Source organism: Protopterus annectens, chromosome 13.part0, assembly GCF_019279795.1.
Source record: "Protopterus annectens isolate FY-2018-M chromosome 13.part0, PAN1.0, whole genome shotgun sequence".
Taxonomy (NCBI): domain Eukaryota; kingdom Metazoa; phylum Chordata; order Ceratodontiformes; family Protopteridae; genus Protopterus; species Protopterus annectens.
This window is the reverse complement of record NC_056747.1, coordinates 1,331,913,430-1,331,935,784: the sequence shown is the minus strand read 5'-3', so window position 1 is coordinate 1,331,935,784 and position 22,355 is coordinate 1,331,913,430. Positions and strand designations below refer to the sequence as shown.

Below are 22,355 nucleotides of genomic sequence, written 5' to 3'. Positions count from 1 at the left end.
GTACCCATAACATAGTTTAATTGTAGAAAAAGTAATCAAGGGGTTTATTTGGGTGATAGGCTGTAGTTTTCATTACTGGATTGCTTTTAAGTTATCTTCCATTTAAGAACACTTGCATTAGGGCACCTCATTAAAATCTTATTAAGCAACATAAAGAATTCAGAAATAGTGGCCTCAGAAAATGTTGACTTTATTCAAAAAGTCATTTTGGTAAGGGCAAGAGACACCCTCTCCACCACCACCACCCCCACCCTCAAAAACATGGATTAAAACAAATTACTTGTCCTTCTGTGAGGAAAGTTGTTTCAAAGTAATCCATGTTTCCTTTTAGTTGTAAACTTGTAATAAAAAGTACTTTGAATGCTTATACCAGACAGCTGATATGTTAAAAAGTTTGCACCAATAGCATGTAAGATATAATTTAGAAACACAAAATAATTGTATTGACTTGAAGTATGTACATTTAAACTTATTAACAAATGGCATGACCATTTATGTCCTGATATGGGCAGGCTTCTGAATGTTCGAAGCTTGTTTTATAGTCAAGGTAGATCGACATTTCAGCATGCAGGTTAAGACAGTAGTGAATTCCTTAAATGATGCACTTTTTGAATCAGTAATGCAGTTCATTTTTACCCCCTCTGTTGTGTTTAAATTTTACTACACATCAAACAATTGAAAGAAGTACCAACATGAGATTTACACTCACCACATACATAAGATACTGTCTAGCAGAAAGTGTTGATGTAGTGGAATATGTAATAATTTCATTTCCACTTTGTCTTTGTTTTATAACCCCCCTATTCCCATCACATATTTAAACACTTGCGCTTCTAGTTGTTATTACAAAGTAATACCTTGTTTTGAGATATGTTCTTTTTTATCAGACAGCTAAATACCTAACTGGAAAGAAGTGTAGGAGTTGGGAACATCATTTATACCTGCATTTACATCTGGCCAAAGCATAGCAGCAGGTCTGGAATAGTGACTGGCATGTTTTCCACAGATGTCACCCACACAGAGAGTAAAAGACATTATCAGTTACATGTAGCTTTATTTAAATCACAGCAGAAATGCTTATGAATGAATTTACCATTAGTACTATGCTGTGTTTTATAAAGTTTTTAAAGTATCCTCATGACATAGCTTTTCAGTGTTTGCTTCCAGTTTCCTCATAACCTGTTGGCAGTGGGTTGGCGTGAGGGTTATGGATAAAGGTATGGTTTCCATCACCCCATGGAAATGGCTGCAAAAATGAAAAAAAGTCACATTAGTAACGGTACAATGAATATTAAGGGATGTTTTTACACACACAGGGAGTTAAGTAGTTGAAATACAAGGCATATTTTGTTTCTAAACAGACGGCCTGGTCCCTGGCAGGTAGTTTCCTAGAAAGGCAAACTGCACTGTATGCTAATCAACATAATGAGCAAGATCAAATGAGCCAGCAGGACTCTGGTTGATACTTACCTTTGATGGTGGTCGTCTATGAATAATCTTGTTGCTAGGCAACTGTATAACATAGCAGTGAAGAGCAGTGAGCTCCGAGCTTCAGAATCTCATTAACTACCTATTGGCTACCTTATGAAATATGATCATATGTGGAAACAAGTTCTATCATAGTTGCCTAAGAATAAACAGTACAGTTTACCTTCTTATGCAGGGTCACCTGAATTTGTCCACCAAATGTCCATTAACGTTCCCTAAAATCTTTACAGGGAATATTAAGATGTGTTTGTGCATTAAAACACTAACGTTGCAGAACCACTGCTCTGCAGTAAACAGACATGCATTTTTTATAATGTTTTTAAGACCTTGTACTGTACCTCTAGCTTTCCTTGGAGGACAGATGGAATGATCCTGCCATTCAGAGAGTTTGAAGATCCTGAGTTACCACATCATGATTCTGAGGTTCATGCATATAGCAAGAGTATTTACACAATTAATAATCCCTGATATTATGAGTGTTGTTTGGGAAATAACAGACTTAGAGATGCATAGGCACATACAGAGTCAAACACACACATAAACACACAGAGTCACAAAGAGATAAATCCATATAGCTATAGACAGAGACACACACACACACACACACACACACACACACACACACACACACACACATACACACACACACACACACACACACACTTAGAGATGCAGATGCACATACAGAGTCAAACACACACATAAACACACAGATTCACAAAGAGATAAATCCATATAGCTATAGATAGAGACACACACACACACACACACACTTAGAGATGCATAGGCACATACAGAGTCAAACACACGCATAAACACACAGAGTCACAAAGAGATAAATCCATATAGCTATAGACAGAGACACACACACACACACACACACACACACACTTAGAGATGCAGATGCACATACAGAGTCACGCATGCATAAACACACACACACACACACACACACACACACACACACACACACACACACACACACACACACACACACACACACACACACACAAACACACACATGCACAATTGTGTGCAGCAATTTCAGCTACTTTCTTTTGTGAGTACACTTCAGATGTCATATTCTGATCAAATGAATGAAAATATCATGTAGTGCAAGGCATTGAAATCCTCTTATCGCACTCAACAGCCCCTAAATTTATTGTGTCCCTCAAAAACGTTTGATCTTATGGAAAATCTAGCAATGGCACCATTATCTCCCCTGATGACCGCACAAAGCTTTTAGGTGTAATAATAGACATTATACAATGACCCCCCCCATTAATATTCCAAAACGTGCACGCTGATTGGTCAGCATGCACATTGTAAATCAGACTTATACTAATGGAAAAAGGTCCAGTCGCCCAGATTTTTTCCATTAGTATAAGTCTTTTTTTTACAGCAACAGAGAACAAAGAGCAAGATCTCCGTTGCTGTTTAGACACTGTCTAACTATGTTAGAGTTTAACATATTGAGACAGTTTTAAAAAAAAGTAACGGAGATCTTCCTTTCTCTGTTGCTTTTTTTAAAGCTGTCTCGCTATGTTAAACTCCTTTAACATAGCGAGACAGTTTGTAAAAAGCAACAGAGATCTTGCTTTCTCCGTTGCTTCCACCCAAAGCTCTGATGTACTGCGTAAGCATACGCATGCGCAGTACATCAGAACTGCTGCAGAATACCAGACAGCTGCAGAAGGGCAGCAAGGAGGCATTATACAATGCGATTATTTAAGAAAAGTAAGTATTTTTTTTCTTAAATAATGTCATTGCATAATAGCAATAACCCACTTCTGGGTGTGGGTAATGCTGGCTTTACCCACGGTTGTCTTTGTTTGGCCACTCGGGCTTTGCCCTCGTGACCAAACCACACCAACCATGGGTAAATCCAGCATTGCCCACATCCAGGTGTGGGTTATTGCTATATGACCACACAAAGCTTCTAGGTGTAATAATAGACAACCTTAAATTTGATAAATGTAAATCACACTATTAAGTCCGTCAACAAAAAACTTGGTCCCCTATACAGAGCCAAACCTTTCCTCACCCCCCTAGCTAGGGTAGCTATTGCTAGATCTCACCTCCTCTCTACCCTTATGTATGCCTCCCCTGCACTCACCAACCTATCCAAAACTGAACTCAACAAATTATCAGGATGTTACAGTCATATAGCAAGATTTGCTGCTGGCATGGCTTTTAGAACCCATCATTGCCAGAATCTCAAAGCACTGGGATGGCTAGAGTATCCTACCCTTCTACACTTCAACCAGCTTATAATAGTGCATAAAATACTCCATCAACTTGCTAACACCCCCGCCTTCAAAAATATCCTCACCCCTCATAGTGCCCTAAGGCCATTATGCTCGGCTGATAAACTAATGATACTGACCCAAAAATCCAACAACTCTGCAAGGTGATGCTATATTTGCCAGTGCAACCGGTAAACTCTGGAATCTACTCCTTACTACCGTTACCACGGAAACCTCACCACCCCTATTTAAAAGAGAACTCAAAAAATACCTCACATCTCATTGGCTGTGCTCTTGTTCTAAACCTGACTAACAACTTCACTAATACAGGTCTTGCTACCCAACCTACTGTTTTAGCCAAGTATCTATACCTTATTGCATTTTGAATGTCTAAGCATTGTGAATTTTAATATCTGATTGTATTCTTTGTTCACAGTTTTGATATGTCTCAGCTAATCATATGTAAGTCTACACATTGTGTATAATGATATTTGCCTGTATTCTTTATCTATATATTTTTTTTCCTAAACATGTATGCCTGAGTTTATCACTCAGTGATATATGTACTATCTCTTTTTTTGGTATGTGAAGCTTTTCTACCCGGACCTCCGCTGAAAATGAACATATATCCAGTAGGACTATCCCAGTCAACAAATGTAAAATAAATAAATAAATAAAAATCAGTAAAGATTACTGATATTCAATGAAACCAGGAATTATGGTTTCATGCTTCTTATTGTTCAGAAAATGCATGCTGATAAAAAACCTCTTGCTCCATTTATTAAGTGAATTAGAAGTTATGTACTCACCATAACGTTCCATCTGAGTAGGTGTATTCATTTGTCTGCAACCTGTGGGTTATGGATCCGATATCGGATCCGAACCGGCATGGTTTTCCAGCAATGGATCCAAGCTCTCAGCTCCTCCCCTCACCCATAATGCCCTGCTCTACCCTCATGACCTCAGATCGAGTTTGCCAAAGCAACAACACCCTGAAAAGGGTAACATATAATATGCAGGAAACTGAAAGGCCAGGGGGATAGGAGGGCGGGATGGTTGCAGACAAATGAATACACCTACTCAGATGGAACGTTATGGTGAGTACATAACTTCTAAATCTGAAGTAGGATATTCATTTGTCTGCAACCTGTGGGACAGAGTCCCCAGCTACCTGAATCTTGGGCGGCCATCATGGAAGGATATTCCGAGCACCGGAGCCAAAGGATGCTCTACCCTAGATGCAAGATCCAACTTATAGTGGGAAATAAAAGTATGAGATGAAGCCCACGTGGCTGCTGCACAAATATCATCTAGAGGAATCCTAGCCTTGAAGGCTGCCGAGGTAGATACTGACCGGGTTGAATGGGCATGAACACCCTCCGGTGCGGGCCTTCCTGATGCTTGATAAGCCAATAAGATGCACTGTGAAATCCAGCGGGACAGAGAAACTTTAGAAATTGGCTTGCCCAAATTGAATTTTGCAAAGGAAATAAACAACTGGTCGGATTGCCTATGACCAGCCGTCCTGTTCAGATAAAATCTAAGTTGCCTGTGAACATCTAATGAATGTAGCTTATATTCACCTTTGTTTTCATATTTAGGGAAGAAAACAGGGAGATTAATGGACTGATTGATGTTTGCTTCAGAAGCGACTTTAGGAAGAAAGGACGGATTGGTCCTGAGGTAGACACGGTCCGGATGAAATACCAAGTAAGGAGGTTTAGCTGATAATGCTTGAAGCTCAGAAACTCTCTTGGGCGATGTAATGGCTACCAAAAAGGCTGTCTTGTAGGACAAGAATTTGAGATCCACCGTAGCCGCTGGCTCGAAAGGAGGGGCGGTCAAGGCCTGTAGGACCAGAGAGAGGTCCCAAGGAGGAACTGCTTGCTTTATAGGGGGCCTGAGAAGAAAAGTACTTTTAAGAAAAATTTTACACAATTTGGCTGACATAAGAGGATTAGAGTCATGGCCAATGTGATAATGAGAAATTGCCGCCAGTTGTACTTTGACTGTGGAACTGCTGGCACCATCGTTAAAGAGAGTGGTTAGAAAGTCAAGCACTAAAGGGAGAGGAACCGTGAAGGGATTCAGGCCTTGCCGCTCTGCCCACAAAGAAAAACGTTTCCACTTGCTTCGGTAAACCTTTCTAGTGGATGGTTTATGAGCTGCCACCAAAATTGCCTTAACCGGTGATGAAATACCAGGAGTCCTAATCAAGAGTGGAACTGGAGCAGCCAAGCGGTCAGCTTCAGGTTGTCCAGATTCGGAGGAGGAATGCAGGATGGATGGGATATCAGATCCGGGATGGGATCTAGAATCCAAGGAGGATTCACCGAGTGAGACCTTAGGAAGGGGAACCAGATCTGTCGAGGCCAGAATGGAGCAATGAGAATCATTCTGCAACCCACCCGAGAGGCTTTCTGAAGAACTTGGAGCATCAGAGGCAAGGGTGGATAAGCATACAGAAGACCGGGTGGCCAAGCATGCACCAGAGCGTCTCTTGGGGTACCTCCGGAGGAGGTATCAGAGCGAAAAAACTGTCGCACTTGGTGTTTGAGGGAGAGGCAAAAGATCGCATGAAGGGTTCCCCACCGTGCGAATATGCGTTCCGCTACTTGACAATTGAGAGACCACTCGTAAGGGGTCAGAATGGTGCGACTGAGCTTGTCCGCTAGGATGTTGGACCGACCGGAATGTGCGTTGCTATTAGAAAGCGGTTGGTGGAGATTGCCCATTCCCACACTCTCATGGCTTCTCGACAAAGAGGGTAAGACCGTGTTCCCCCTTGCTTGTTGATGTACCAGACAACAGACATGTTGTCCGATTGAATCGCAATTGTTCCCAAGGGAAGAAAGTCCTGAAGTGCTAGCAACGCTAAGAGCACTGCTCTCATCTCTAGAACATTGATATGCAGTAAGGTCTCTGAATCGTCCACGTGCCTTGGACGGTCCGGCCATAAAGTGCCCCCCACCCGAGGCGGGAGGCGTCCGTGGTCACCGTGGCGAGAGGGGAGAAGCACAAAATGGGCGGCCTCTGTGGAGATCCGGGAGTGGAGCCACCACAAGAGGGACCGCTTGCAAGCCTTGCTGATCCCTATGGGATGATGCATGGTGAGAGCAAGTTATGACCACCGTACTATGAGCGTCCACTGTAGAATGCGCATATTGAGCCTGGCAAGAGGAAGAAGTGCTATAGCTGATGCCATGGACCCTAGAGCCCTCAGGACCAACTCCGCCGGAACAGAACTTGAGTGGAGAATGGTCCGCACCTGGAGCTGCAGATTTTGAACTCTGTCCGCAGTGAGGAAGGCTCGTAAACTCCTTGTATCTAGCCTGGCCCCTATAAAATCTAAGAGCTGTGTGGGTGCCAGGTTGGATTTCTTTGTATTTATTGTGATGCCCAGAAAAGGAGCAAGATGGAGAAAGGAGTCTCGCGCCAATAAAAGTAGATGCCTTGTTGGGGCGGTAAGAAGCCAGTCGTCCAGGTAGGGAAAGACCTGCACCCCCTGAAGCCTCAGGTGGGCCGCTACCACTGCTAATACTTTGGTGAACACCCTGGGGGCTGTGGTGAGACCAAAGGGAAGGACCCGAACTGGTAGTGACTGGCTCCCAGCCGGAAGCGGAGAAACCTCCTGGAGCCTGTCCATCAGGATGTGGTAGTACGCGTCCTTGAGGTCTATCGAGCACATCCAGTGATTTTCTCCCAGAAGGGGGAGAATAGATTGCAGAGTGACCATTCGGAATTTTTCTCTGGGGACTGCCAGATTCAAGAGAGAGAGGTCTAGGATTGGTCTTAGTTCCCCCGTCTTCTTTGGCACTAAAAAGAATCTGGAGTAGAACCCTGATCCGATCTGGTCTGGGGGGACGGACTGGATGGCTCTTTTCTTTAGCAGATGTCCAATTTCTGCCAAAGCGGCCTCCCGTTGACCGGGTGGGACGTCTGGGAGGGATTTCAACTTTGGAAAGTGAAGGAAAGGGATGCAATATCCTCTGGATATGATTTGGAGAACCCAGCGGTCCGATGTTATGGACTCCCATGACGCTAGGTGCCCCGAAAAACGTCCCCCGACTGCCTCCAGAGTGGAGCAGTCGGGCAACCCCTCAGGGTTGCTGCGCAGGCCGTTCAGAGAAAGGTTCCCTGGACCCGAAGTTTCTGGGAGCCCCTCTGCCTCTAGGGCGGCGTCCTCCCTGTCCTCCTCTGCCACGGAAGGACTGGTTGTCCGGAGCAGGCTGGGACTGCTGCGACTTCCGGAACCACATCTTCTTCTGACCCTTTTGGTTCCTAGAGTAGGGCCTCTGGGGTGCAGAGAAGCGGATTCCGACGGCAGACAGCGTCTTCCGGTCCTTCTCGCCCTGGGTCAACGTCTCGCGAACGGTTTTGCCAAACAGAGCAGAACCATCAAAGGGGGCGTTCGCAAATGACGCTTTGAAGGGCTCAGAAAAATCGCAGTGACGGAGCCAGGCCTGACGTCTAGTGACTAGTCCTGTCCCCGCAGCTCTAGCGGCGCCTTCCGTTGCGTGGGAGAGTAGCCGCATAGAGGTATTAGTAACTGACCTAAGAGTGGCCATACGGGTGGAGTGCAGAACCCTGTCCTCCTCCGAAATGGACTCTGGGGGGGGATGCAGCGTATTCTTTAATAAGATCTCGCTGCATCCTAATGACATGTGCCAAGTAGTTCAGCGCCCTTACCGAGAAGGTCGCTGAACTAAACATCCGCTTCCCCAAGCGGTCCATCATCCGAGACTCCTTGCTCGGGGGGTGGACTGAGGGACTCTCCTGAGCCAGTTCCCTCTTGGTGGCCGCCGCCATCAACATGGCATCTACCGGAGGCCCCTTACTCCAATGGGCACGGTCGGACGGTGGGCTAAGGATCATATCTGGCCTCTTAGGAATTGGCTCCACGGTGTCCGGTTCCTTCCACGCCCTGGTGGTAATAAGGTCCACCAGGGGGTCGGCAGGGGACACCCAAGAGGTAGACGGGCCCACTTCAAATGCCTCCAAGAACACGGACTCGTCCGAGGAAGACTTGGGGCAGACCACCCCTTATACGGAGCATTTCCATGATGTCTCCAAATGAGACATCCTCGGGGTGACCGTGGGGAGCCTTCCCCTTCCTCCAAGTCCGTGTCTTCTGTGAGAGACTCGGGGAGTCAATGTGCCTCCTTTGCACGTATGCTTGCGAGGGACATCCTCTGGGGGCTGTCAGAGGAGTCCTCACAAGCAGCAATTTGTTCCATAGGAGCAACTTGGGGCACACAAGCGGGCTGTCCCAGGGGCCGGATGGTGGAAGCCTGGCCCAGTGCAGAGGGAGCGGGCGGAGCGGAACAAGTGCCGGGGTCCGGAGACCTTCAACAGGGCCCTCTCCACTACATCAAGCGCCGAAGGGGAGCCGACCTCGACCAAAGGATCCGACAATCGGCTCCCCTCGGATCCGAAGAGTGGATCGAGCCGGGCGCCGGCCTTCCGGATCCGAAGGGACAGTGCGCTCCGACACAGACGGCACCGAAGGAGCACTGATCCCCCCGGATCCGAGGCTCGGATCCAGGCTCCGAGAGGTCGGATCCGACGCACTCGAGGGCAGGGTCGGATCCGAAGTACCAAGTACTATCGGCGCCGACCCACCCCGGCTCCGAGCTGCTCGGCTCAGCTGCTCCGAACCCGGATAGCGGGTCGGAGAAGGAGCAATAGGTTTAAAAGGGTGTTGAGCTCCCCAGAGGGAGGCAAAGCACTCCCATCTGCATCTGGGCCTGGATGAATCTTCTCATCATCCGGTCCAGATCAGCATCCGAAAGGCTATATGTGGATCTCGACGAGGCTACCGAGGTAGGCCTGGAGTGCCTCCTCGATAGCCTCGGCGGAGATCGGGTCTCCTCCTCCTCAGGACCCGGTGAAAAGCACACTGGGGACCGGAGCCGAGAAGGAGGAGACCGAGCCGACAACGGAGCCGGGAGAAGCCAGCTTGGCTGGCGGGGCGAAACAGAGGTCTCGGCCTGCCGCTTGTGGTGCTTCTCCCTCCGGTCCTTTCCTAGCATCCCTCTCCTCTCCAGAAACGGGAGGTTGAGTCCCAGGAGCAGGAGGGGTGCCACGGAGGAATAACGAAACCACGGTTCCTCCCGAAGGAGCGGAGGTCGGAGCCGAGTCCGGCGGTAAAAGGCCCGCCAAGACAAGCTTGGACCTCCGCTCCCTCAGTGCCCTGGGGTTGAACCCTGCACAAATGGAGCATCCAGATGTGAGGTGTTCAACCCCAGGTAACACACCAGTGTGGCCATCAGCCGGGGAGAGCTTATGGCCACACTCGGTGCATTTAGAGAATACAGATTTGGGCTGATCAGCCATCCAAATCTATACAGCTACTAATTAAAAGTAACTAAAACAAATACAGACACACAGGCCCAACACACACACACTACGCCAACAGCGAGGGGAGGGAAAAAATACTTAATTTAACTCTAAATAAAACTATCAAAGAGGGATACCTAAACTTTCACACAAATATGCACAAAAACTTCAAAATTCTGAATTAACAGATATAAAACTAGCACTTAGCTGAGAGCTATAGATACCAATCCAGTCACCAGCGCGGCAAACGAGATCTGAGGTCATGAGGGTAGAGCAGGGCATTATGGGTGAGGGGAGGAGCTGAGAGCTTGGATCCATTGCTGGAAAACCATGCCGGTTCGGATCCGATATCGGATCCATAACCCACAGGTTGCAGACAAATGAATATCCTACTTCAGATTTAGAGTTATAGGTTCATATGTTCATAGATGTGTACTACGCTAAATGGCCCTGGAGCCTTTACAAGCCTAGCCCATAGAAATGCCCTGATATCGTGCCGACCGATGTTAGTTCCCATTGCCTCTACCAAGTAGAGCCACTGGAATGATCCCTGGGGTGAACTTTCTATTTCCCATCCACTCATCAAGATTTCTCTTGAAGAGGGCCAGTGAGGTGCTCTGCTTGACATGTATGGGAAGTCTATTCCAGAGCATGGGCAGTCTCTGGGTTATGAACCTGTCCCTCCAGCATGTTCTGTTGATTGTGGTAATGAGGTTGAGGTCTCTGGAGCATGTGATGCAGAGGGATTGGGATTTCTTTAAATGTAGCATTTCTAATAGAGCTGGGTCAGACATGGCTTTGTATGTCAAGCAGAGATCGCCTCTTAGTAGATGATATGAGACAGAGAATATCTGGAGGTTTTTTTAGTCTGTCCATGTAGGATATGTGTTTAAGGCCTAGGATCCGTTTTGTGAGGTACTTCTGTGGCCTTTCCAGCTGTTGCATTTGTCTAGTGAGGTACATGACAAATGGGGCATTATACTCGATGATTGGCTTAATGAGGGAAGAGTAGAGAGAGATGATGATCTCTTTCTTCCTGGATGCAAAACCCTTGGTAATGAGATGTACACATAGAAGGACTTTCTGACAACAGTAGCAATGTGGTGGTTGAAGGAGAGACTGCTGTCAACCTGTGTCTCCAAATCTCTTATAATGCCTTCAGTGTTCAGTGGGCTCCCATTAATGTGGTAATTAGTGGGAACTGAGTTTTTCCCAAAGGGAATTTTTGGGCATCAAGCTTAAGGCCATGGTTTCGACACCAGTCACTGGTCTCAGTGAGGACTTTCTGTAGGATGTCTACATCACTTGAGGAGTTAATAATGGCTCCCAGCTTGCAGTTGTCTGCAAACTTGGTCAGCCAGAGTCCCTCCATGTTGGCCTGGACTTCTGAGAAGTAAATGCCAAACAGGAGAGGACCCAGGACCAATCCCTGTGGGACTCCACTCGTGACTGGTCGGCAGTCTGAATTGGAGTCTACTACTTTCGCACAGTGGGTTCTATCTGTGAGCCAGTTTGCAACCCACCTAGTGATATAGGGGTTGATACCTAGTTTGATGAGTTTATCAATAATTCCTGAGTGGGGAAGGGTATCAAAGGCCTTGGCCAGATTGAGGGAGGCTGTATGAACTGCCTTGCCCTCATCCACAGCTCTGGTGATTGACTCAAAGAAGTCAACCAGGTTGAGTAGGTATAATCTACCTTTCATAAAACCAAACTGAGAGGGATCTAGAGTTTGGAGATTCCCTATATCCTTGTTAATTAGGCTCTTGATGATGCGCTCCATAGTTTTACATATCAGACTCATCAGGCTAATGGGGTGATAATTCCCAGGGTCTGTAGTTGCTCCCCCTTTATGGAGAGGGATGACTCTAACAGTGCACCATTCAGTAGGGACAAAGCCTGAGGTGAGGCTGTAATTGAACAGGGCACACAGATGTGGTGCCAATTCACTTTGTAGTTCATGTAGAACACATCCAGGGATATTGTCAGGTCCCATGGAAGATGTATTCTTGGCCTTGGACAGTGCAGCTTTAACCTGTGTTGCAGTAATGCTGGGTGCCTGGCATTCCTCCGGTATTGTGATTGGTCCTTTGGGGGGGGGTAAAGTTGGCGCTGAATCTGTCGGCCAGTATATTGGTAATATCTGTTGGCTCAGTATAGGAGGTACCATTGTGCAGTAACTCAGAGCAAACCTGGGTATGACCATGGAGATTCTTGATATAACTATAGAAGGCTTTGTGGTTGTTTTTAGTGTCTGCTGCAATTCTGCCTTCATAGCTGACTTTAGAGGTTTTCATGAGGGATCTCAACTTTTTGTTGAGGCTAATAAGGGAATTCTTCCAGTCTTGGGACTTCACCTTTATCTGCAACAGTTTCTTCCTTCTATTGTAGAGTTTGTTAATGACAGGGGACCACCAGATTGGATTCCTTATTTTGGAGGAGAGTGTCTTGGTTCTGTTGGGTATGGCTAGTTCCATGTATTTATGTACGTGTTTGTACAGTGCATTGGTGTATGATTCAGCAGTCATGCATCTATTTTCCATTGACATGGGTGCTGTGAAGTTAGCCACTTCTGTTTTTAAGAGCCCAAAGTCAGCTTTGGAGAAGTTTTTCATGGTGGTTACCTTTGTGGGGTGTGTGAGTGAGATGTGGATTTCCCTGGTGTTTAGTTTGTGGTCAGATCTAACCAGGGAGGAATTGACTATTGGTGCAGAGCAATGGTTGCCCATGTTAGTAATAACCAGGTCAAGGATATTGCTTCCTCTAGTTGGGGTAAGAATGAGCTGGTCCAAGGCATTGGAATTGATGAATTCCAGGAAGCGTTTGGGTCAGTGTATTTGTGCATGAGTAGTTCTCCCAGTTGATGGAGGGGTAGTTGAAGTCATCTAGTATGAGAGTGTTGGCTTGGACCCTAATAATTTCCAGGGTGCTTAGAAACATGGAGTGAGAGTCTTGGGACATGGTTGGGGACCTATAGCAGGCTACAACCTGAATCTAATTGTCCCTGCTTTTAGGTCTTCCTCTCACTTTTTGTTTACTTTATCCAGAAATCTTGACCAAAGAAGTGCTGAGTCTCTCCCTTGCTCTCTCTCTCATTTTTTTATTTTGACTTTTTTTTTAACATTTGTTTACCAGGAAAGTCCGACTTGGAATGAGCCAATTTTCAGCGGAGGCCCAGGGAGAAACACTCCAGATGCATGTCTTTGTAACATGGGAGGAAATCAGAGCACCAGGAGGAAACCCACATGAATGCAGGGAGGATGTCAGATTCCACACAGTAGGAACCCCAGTTGTGAATTGATCCGGGAACCTCTTGCTGTGAGGTGACAGTGCTAACCGCTACGCCATCCAAATATCTGGCATCTGTCATACACTCACACACACACACACACACACACACACACACACACACACACACACACACACACACACACACATACACACACACACACACACACACACACACACTCTCTCTCACACACACACACACACACACACACACACACACACACACACTCTCACACACACACACACACACACACACACACTCTCTCACACACACACACACACACACACACACACACACACACACACACACACACACACACACACACACACACACACACACACACACACACACACACACACTCTCTCTCACACACACACACACACACACACACACACACACACACACTCTCTCTCACACACACACACACACACACACACACACACACACACACACACACACACACACACACACACACAAACAATACTATTTTCCTCTTTATTTACATTTTCACTTTATCTTCACGAAATACCAAAGCCGCCATGTTTAGTGAGTGTAAAAAATGGCAGTGATTTCCTTTTTCCATTTTTTCCATGGTTCTCTGCATCCCCATTTGCCAGCAGTATGATTTTGAGCATGTCACATAACCAGACATTACCTGGGCTGCCCCTGAAAAGGTATACTTTGTCAAGTGGATTTATCTGGTTAAGAAAAAGATAAAACAAAAAAAATAAAATAAAATTTGTCTCCTTTGGACCTTCCCCCCCATTGTTTTTGGCTTTATCCAGATTTCCTGTGCAAATAATTTAGATGTCTGTTTTTTTTTTCAAATTATTGCAAATTGTAGCTATTAAATAATTAGTCACATGATTCTTAGAGAAATACTTAAAATCTATTCCTTATTTTGAGTCTTTTTATTTATTCACTTGCCACTGTTATAAACTAACAAGCTGCTTCCCACGGTCATGGGTTTGATTCCCTCAGCCTTCATTTGTGTACTTTGTGACTCTAACCAAGTCAGTACACCATAAAGTGCTTCTGATCTATCCCCGAAAATAGGCAGCTACATCCAGTATGCTGTCCTAAACTGTTAGCAAATGCATTATGTATTGTCGTTAAATCCATGTGCCCCTCATATAGCCATTAATTAGTACTTCAGTACTGTGAATTCCAGCACATCTCTTGAGGTGAGTGAAGTATGAGAATATTTACTGTTGCTCATGTTATGTCTGCTTTCAGTGTAGAAGCTGTAAAATTAAAAAAAAGTTATAAAGTAAAGCCAAATCTCTGGTACCACAAAAGCAAAGACAGTAGTATGCATACTGGCAGATTTGAAGAGTGTTTTATGGTAAATGGGGACAGATGGCCAAATAATGGGATACTGGTATGGATGGGGCCCCAATTCATTACCCTGCCTAGGGCTCAATCTGACCATGATTCAGTTCTGTCGCTCTCCTGCTTTGGACACAACAGAAGTGGGTTCTGTTCAAGCAGTTTTATTTTATACAAACACATCACGATAGAAGATTACTGACTTTAACTTAAGTAACTTATATACAAACTAACTGCTGTAATCGTGCATACTTACTCTCTGGCTGCACTCTCAAAATGGCACTAGGAATGCCATCTGCTCAACTTTTATACATGCAGGTTACGTCTTTGGCATGCTTCTTAAAGATACAGCACACGGCACGTGCACTCTGATCTACATCCTTACTCTTGAAAAACAAAACATGCAATGTGATGGATCTATTTGGCATGCAGATATCACACACAGCTCTCTGTCATGCATTTACACAAGATAAGACACACACACACACACACACACACTCTCTCTCTCATATATATATATATATACACATATATATATATATATACAGTTAAGTTCATGTTCCTGGGTATTTCACACTGTGCCTTGATACTTGTCCCTATCATGTGACATAAAACTAATTACACTTAGCAAATGGAGCTGTCTCTGTACAATGTTCAGTCTTAGGATTGTCTGAGACATTTTCAGGAATGGAATCAGAGATAGGAACACACTCTGGAATGGGAACAACATTTGGTTCACTCTGAGATTTAGAGTCTGTGTCACTAATACAATGTTGTGATGAGGATTCTCATACAGGGAGTAAATGTCTGCGATTTCTCCTGTACTTCATACCCTCGGATTCTACAAGGTAGGATCTCAGTTTGGCACATATGCCTGTAACATGACCAATCCAGTCGAAACTTTTCGCCATTTGTATTCTCACTGTTTCTCCTTCTCTTGATGGACAAAGAAATCTGCTCGATTTGTCATAACTGGACTTCTGGATCGAATGCTTCTTGAATAGTTGAGCCTTTATGATTCTGTTGTTTTTACCTTTAGTCCTTAATAAACTGGTACTAATAGGTAGCATCATTCTGGTTTGCCTGGAATGAAGTCTTTGAGAAGATGAGGCAAGAATATCGTCACGGGGTATGTTTCTGAGATTAAGTAAATTCAAAAAGACATTGGTATTGTCACACTTTGACCATTCAAGTAATTGCTTTGTACTCTACTGTGCACGTTCAACTAAACCATTTGACTGTGGATATTTAGGACTGCTAGTAACATGAACAAAGTCCCATTCTCTTTCAAATTTCTGAAACAAATGAGTAGTAAATTGAGACCATTGTCAGAGATAACTTTGTGTAGACTACCATGGACTGAGAAATTACTTTTTGACTTAGTAATAACAGTAGTGGGTGAAAGGTTAGGTAGTAAGTCAGTCTCAAACCAGTTTGAATAAGAGTCTACCAATACTAACTAGAGCTGATTGTTCCACTGTAAGATATCAGTGGCTACTGTCGACCAAGGTAGTTCAGAGACTGGACTTAGCTGAAGTGGTTCTCCTTCCAGATGCGGATTAGTACTATTGCATACTGAAGAAGAAGAAAGTACTTTGTCAATGTTGTGACACACGTGCACTGGCCAAGTAATCAAGGAGCCTCAATCCTCACCACTAACACCAATGAGGGGTGTCTACATTGGGAAGGATAACAAGTACATGCACAGTAAAGTAAAATTTCCCTTAAGAGCACACTGAGATCACAGTTAGTCTGGGGCTGGTTTCTCCCTTTTTCTCCAGATCCACAATAAGACTCCCCACTGGCACAGCTATAGAGTAGAGTCCTTAGCCAGGGTTCAAAGCCAAGTCTTCCCAGCATTGCCTCTGTCCAACCAGTGCTTTGTGTTCCTGCCCAAGTAGCTGATACACACACACACACACACACACACACACACACACACACACACACACACACTTTAAGATATGATTAATATACAGTCACACAGACACTCATGGGGAAGGCTGGCACAGGTTCACTAGCTGTGCCCTTTCTGTCCAGGCTATAAGGTAGTAATCCACTGCCAAAAGAACCCCTATTTATCAGCTACCAATAAGGCCCTTCCCAAAGGGTGACCAATTTATATTGTGCAATATTGTTATCCAAATAGTAAGTGGACGAACAGCAAGGCTTATTGGAGTGGCTTTGTACAGTATCAACAAATGCATGTAAGTACTCTAGAGCTTAAATTATCTCTACACAAAACAGCCACAGTTGAAAGGTTTAAAAATATTTAATAATAAATAATGAAAACACAAGACAAATCTTCTCAATTCAACACAGTGCTAGTCAAGAGTCCAGAAATCACAGGAAAATGCTTAAAATAATACTGTAGAATAGTCTGACATAAATATAGAAAACAGCTACACTAAAGCTGACTAAATTCCTATCTATCACAGTTCTAAATAAACTTACATATAGAGCAATAAGGCGGAGTACTCGTGAGTGATGTTCTTCAGACAAAATCCAAAATGCTCTGATTCTCTCTGTCTGAGAAAGCATTAAAAATAATACATCACTGCTGAGTCATTTTAGATTACATCATTCTTCTCTGGTTCCCACGCTAACAGAAACTCAGAGTTTTAAGATTTCTTTGATCTTGCACCTGGCCAGGAAACTACAGCAATAAAAGACATTATATACTGCACAAATAGGTCCCATCATTGTCATTCCCTAATAGGTCCCATCATTGTCATTCCCTAATAGGTCCCATCATTGTCATTCCCTAATAGGTACTATCATTGTCATTCCCTAATGCAACTCAAGTGGCTGGGGCTTCCTCAGCTACTACGACTTAATCAAGGCTCAGTAGCACATAAACTCTACTACTACCCTGAGAAAATGCCTGCACTCCAGCTGCTAATTCAGCCCCACACCACCACTAGAGCCCTAAGATCTAGCAGCCAAAACCTCATTCATGTAATCAGACATAAAAATGAAGCAGGAAAAATCTCTCTTTGCCTGCACAATAGCCCAAAACTGGAACTCACTGCCAAGCCATATAACAACTACTATTTCTAGTACCCAATTCAAACACCTCCTGAAATCCCATTATTCAAACAATTGGCTCTGCTCTTGCTACTCCCCAGGGTAAACAATAACTATACACAGTTGCAAGGATTCTGCTACTCTCTAACATTTTCCTTACATAGCCCTGCTAATATCCTTGCTTATTCATCCAAACTTAGCATCAGTACAATAGGATAAAACATACCATCACCTGTACACTACACTATTAAAATATGTACCTGATAAAGGCTTTAATCTGTATCTGAGAAAGGTATAAACCTTATCAAAGAACTTCATATTCTCATCTTGGTCTTACTTCAATACCTATATTCCTGATGTGTGGATGTGAGCATATATATGTCTCTACAAATGTTAATGTATAAATGTATTGTGAATGAGAATGTATCTATAAAAAAAAATCTTGTTAGTTTTCTACTAATTCTTCGTTCTAACAGATGCATCATACGCTGTGTAAATGTTCATTTTTGTACTACTTTAAATAATGTAACACCTAAATTTGTTCTTAAGACTTGCTTAGAACTGTATAAATGCTAATAGTGTAACATGGAGCTTTTCTCCCTGGGCCTCCGCTGAAAATGGACCTGTATCCAGTCTGACCCTCCCGGTTAACAAATGTAAAATAAAATAAATAATAAATAAATAAATATGGAAAATCTAGCAATTAACTCTGGTCTCAAAACAACAGAAGGAATTCCTCAGTCCAGACATTATGTCTCCAAGCCTTGAGATCAAACAGTCATACAATGCTTGACTTATCAACTTTCTTCCAGCAGAGTGCACTGTGGTTACATTTTTGAAGTTCAACATTTAACAGTTTTCTTACATTTAGGAGGGCAAGCCTGTGGATTATACTCATATTTACAATGACATAGAATTATCTACAAAATTCTGTCTAGCTAGGCTGGCAGCCTTCACATATTTTCACATATCTTCCCCCCTGGAGAACTCAAGCTAGTTTTTCAAGTGACCCTTGAGAAACGTTGCTTGAGAGGGTTAGGTCTATCTGAGTATAACTTACCCCATCCTCTGTCTTGAGCACCCATCTGCGTTGGCGTTGCTAACCCCACTGCGGTGCTGCACTGACATATCATATGCTTGCAACCTGAGGCTCAATCTTAGCAACTTAGCATTTTGCTGGCTGGCTCTGTGTAACCATGTTAGGAGATTGTGATCTGTAACTACAGTGAATTTTCTTCCATACAGATAAGGCTGAAGTTTCTGCAGTGCCCACACTATGGCTAGACATTCATTTTCTACAGCTGCATAGCATTCCTCCCTGGGTTGGAGCCTACGACTGAGATAAACCACTGGGTGCTCTTCTCCCTCTGAAGAAATCTGGCTAAGTACAGCCCCCACCCCATGGTTCGAAGCATCCACCTGCACAACAAATTATTTGCTGTAATCTGGACTGGCTAACACAGGGAGTCCTCCCAAAGCTTCTTCAAGCTTCTGGAATGCCTGCTCACATGCTGGGGTCCACACTACCTTATCTGGCCTGTTTTTCCTTGTCAGGTCTGCAAGCGGAGCAGCTATGGTACTATGATTGGGGATGAACCTTCTGTAGTACCATTCTGTCCCTAAGAATGCCCTCACCTACTTTTAGGTAACAGGTGCAGGTCATGCCTGAATGGTATCCACTTTGGCAGGTTCTGGCCTGATCTTACCACTCTCCACTCTATGTCCCAGGTAGGAGACCTCTGTCATATCTACCTAACATTTGCTGGGTTTAATGGTCAACCCTGCCCTCTGTAGTCTGCCCAGGACATCCCTGACATGCTGAATGTGCCTTTGCCAGGAATTGCTGTAGATGGCAATATCATCTAGGTAAGCAAGGGCAAACTCTCCTGCTCCTGCTAAGATATGATCTACTAGCCACTGGAAAGTTGCTGGGCATTTTTAATTAAAGGGCATCTTTGTGAACTCATACAAGCCAAAAGGAGTCACAAAAGTTGACCTCTCTCTAGCAGTGGGAGTCAAGGGCACCTGCCAGTAACCCTTGGTAAGATTAATGGTGGTAAGAAACTTAGGCCCACCCAGTCTGCTCTAGGGCCTCATCTGTCCTAGGCATGGGGTAAGCATCTCACTCTGTGTGACTATTTAGTTTCCTGTAGTCCACACAGAACCTGGTACTGCCATCTTTCTTTGGCACCAGCACCACTGGGGTGGCCCAGGGACTGTTGGACTCTTGAATTACCCCTAGTTCCTACATCTCCTCTATCTCCTCCCTCAGAGTCTGTTTGACTCTCTCAGGCACCCTATAAGGGGCCTGTCTAATAGGCCTTTAGGGTCTTGTATCCAACTGGTGCTGCACCAGGTGGGTGCACCCTGTTTTCCCAGTGAACATGCCCTCAAACTCCTGTAACACTGCTCGGATCTCTTGAACCTGGGTAGGAGATAGCTACTGGGACATTGCTAACCCTTCCATTGAGGTGTCAGTCCGAGCCTCACTGAGATCAGTCACCAGTTCTCTCTCAGAACCATTACCTGCTGCCCTACAGCATACTCTCTAGTGTGAGCATTCCTGTCATACCAGACCTTTTTCCTGCTGTTAGGCTTCTGCCAGGTTCCCCTGGGCCAAGCCCATGAGTTCTCTGAGCCTTGTCCTGAGGTTTAGGACATATGCCACAATAGACTCCTTGTCAGATTCACACTCACCCTCCCACTCATCTCAAATTAAATCTAGAGTTCCCCTCATCCTAAGCCCATGCAGCAACTCAAAAGGTGAAAAACCTGTAGATTCCTGGGGAACCACTCTGTAAGCAAACAACAGATGGGGCAAATATCTGTCCCACTCCCTCTTAAACTGGTCTGCAATTGCCCTTGATTGTAGAGTTTAACCTCTCAACAAGACCATTAGCCTGGGGATGGTAGGGGGTGGTCTTCAGGTGCTTCACCCCACAGTACTTCCACAGACAAGCCAGCAGGTCTGGCATGAAATTGGCACCTCTGTCAGTCAGTATTTATTTTGGGAAACCTAATCTGATGAAAATCTCTAGCAAAGCATTTGCCACCTTTTCTGCCTCGGTGGAGGACAAAGCCACTGCCTCAGGGTATCTTGTAGCATAATCTACAACCACTAGGATATACTTTTTCCCTGTTGAACTTGGGGTACTCAGAGGCCCCACAATATCCATAGCTACCCTCTGCAATGGCTCCTCAATCACAGGCAAAGGCATCAAAGGAGCTCTCACCTTGTCTCATTCCTTGCCTATCTTTTGGCACTGCTCACAGGTCCTGCAATACCCTGTTACATCTCTGGAAATTCCAGGCCAATAAAAGTTCTGCATAATATGTCTCTTTGTACGTTTTATGCTCATATGACCTTCAAAGGAAATATCATGGGCTATGGCCAAAAGTGTCAGACGGCAGGCTCTAGGCACTACCAACTGCTGTATTCTCTCACCTTCTAGCCCTCCCTCAGGGGTCTACTCTCTGTACAGTAACCCTTTGTCCCAGTATACAGATTCCCCCTTCCCTTGAGAATCAGGTGCCTCACTAGCTACTACCTGCCTCAGGCCTTGCAATGTATGGTCTGAGAGCTGAGCTTATCTCAACTGTCTCTTTGTAACCCTTCCCAGGTCCCCTTCCACAGGAAGCCTAGCATCCTATGACAGCGGTGCCTCGCTGTCAGCCTGGGTACTACTACTCACCTCCCCCTTTGCAGTCACTCTGTCCAAGGGAACATCATACTCACAAGCAGCTATGACTCATCTTCAGTCTCACTGCTACAGAGTAGATCCCTCCCTGAAGTAACCACCTCACCAGTCCTGGCTGCAAGTATGTGGTCTGTCTGTGTCTACCGCAGGCTAACATACCCACATGCTTGCCTCCAAGCCTGACTGCATGTAACTGCACAAACACGTGGTATTGCCTTATCAAAATCATTCCCTATCAGGACATCTGCAGGGATATCCTCAAACACACCTACTTGCTGGCTTCCTTTTCTACCCTCCCAGTCAAGGTGAACCTAGCCAAAGGTATTTTGTATGGGGTCCCTCCTAAAGCTCTGATTGGAGTAGACTGCCCAGGCAAGTAGTGCTTCTCTGTAACCATTGCAGACTTCACAATGGTGTCTCTCTTAGCAATGGCCTCTTTGCAATTCACTGTGATTGGATATAACCTTATGTGGTATTTTTGTACCCTTGTTGTCTCAAGACAACCTACTGTTGGTATTCTGTCTCTACCACTTACTGGCTCTCTCATCTTTTGTTTTCCACTCTACCTATGTGGACATCTATATGCCACATGGCCCCACTGGTTGCATTCAAAACATTTAACCCTAGGTCCTGGATGTGTACCTGTTTGAGTGGCTCCCCCTACTACTGGCAGATTCTGTTGAGGCAGTCTGGGATGCCCACCAGGGGTTCCTTTAGACCCATGAGCAGTATTGGGTGTCCCTTTCCTGTGCAGGGATGCCCTGCTTGCTAGGTATAGGTCTCCCGTCTTCCCCAATTCATCTGAAGTAGCACATTGTCTATCAGGTAACCAGATCCTCATGTCTTCAGGCAAAGTGCTAAGGGCTTGTTCCCCTCACCAGAAGATCTGCCAGCCCTTCAGAAGTGATGACCTGACATCCACTCACCCAGCTATGAAAA

At 44.9% G+C, this 22,355-nt stretch overlaps 1 protein-coding gene across 1 annotated transcript in view; it reads right to left on the bottom strand.

The window, feature by feature from the left end:
- Nucleotides 1–1,034: 1,034 nt before the first annotated feature.
- LOC122788415 (cytochrome c oxidase subunit 6A1, mitochondrial-like) overlaps nucleotides 1,035–22,355 on the bottom strand; it is a 41,492-nt gene continuing 20,171 nt past the window's right edge. The window contains exon 3 of the mRNA XM_044055486.1: nucleotides 1,035–1,246. Within this exon, the coding sequence (XP_043911421.1) occupies nucleotides 1,151–1,246 (96 nt within the window). The 3' untranslated portion in view covers nucleotides 1,035–1,150. The remainder of the gene's footprint in view (nucleotides 1,247–22,355) is intronic.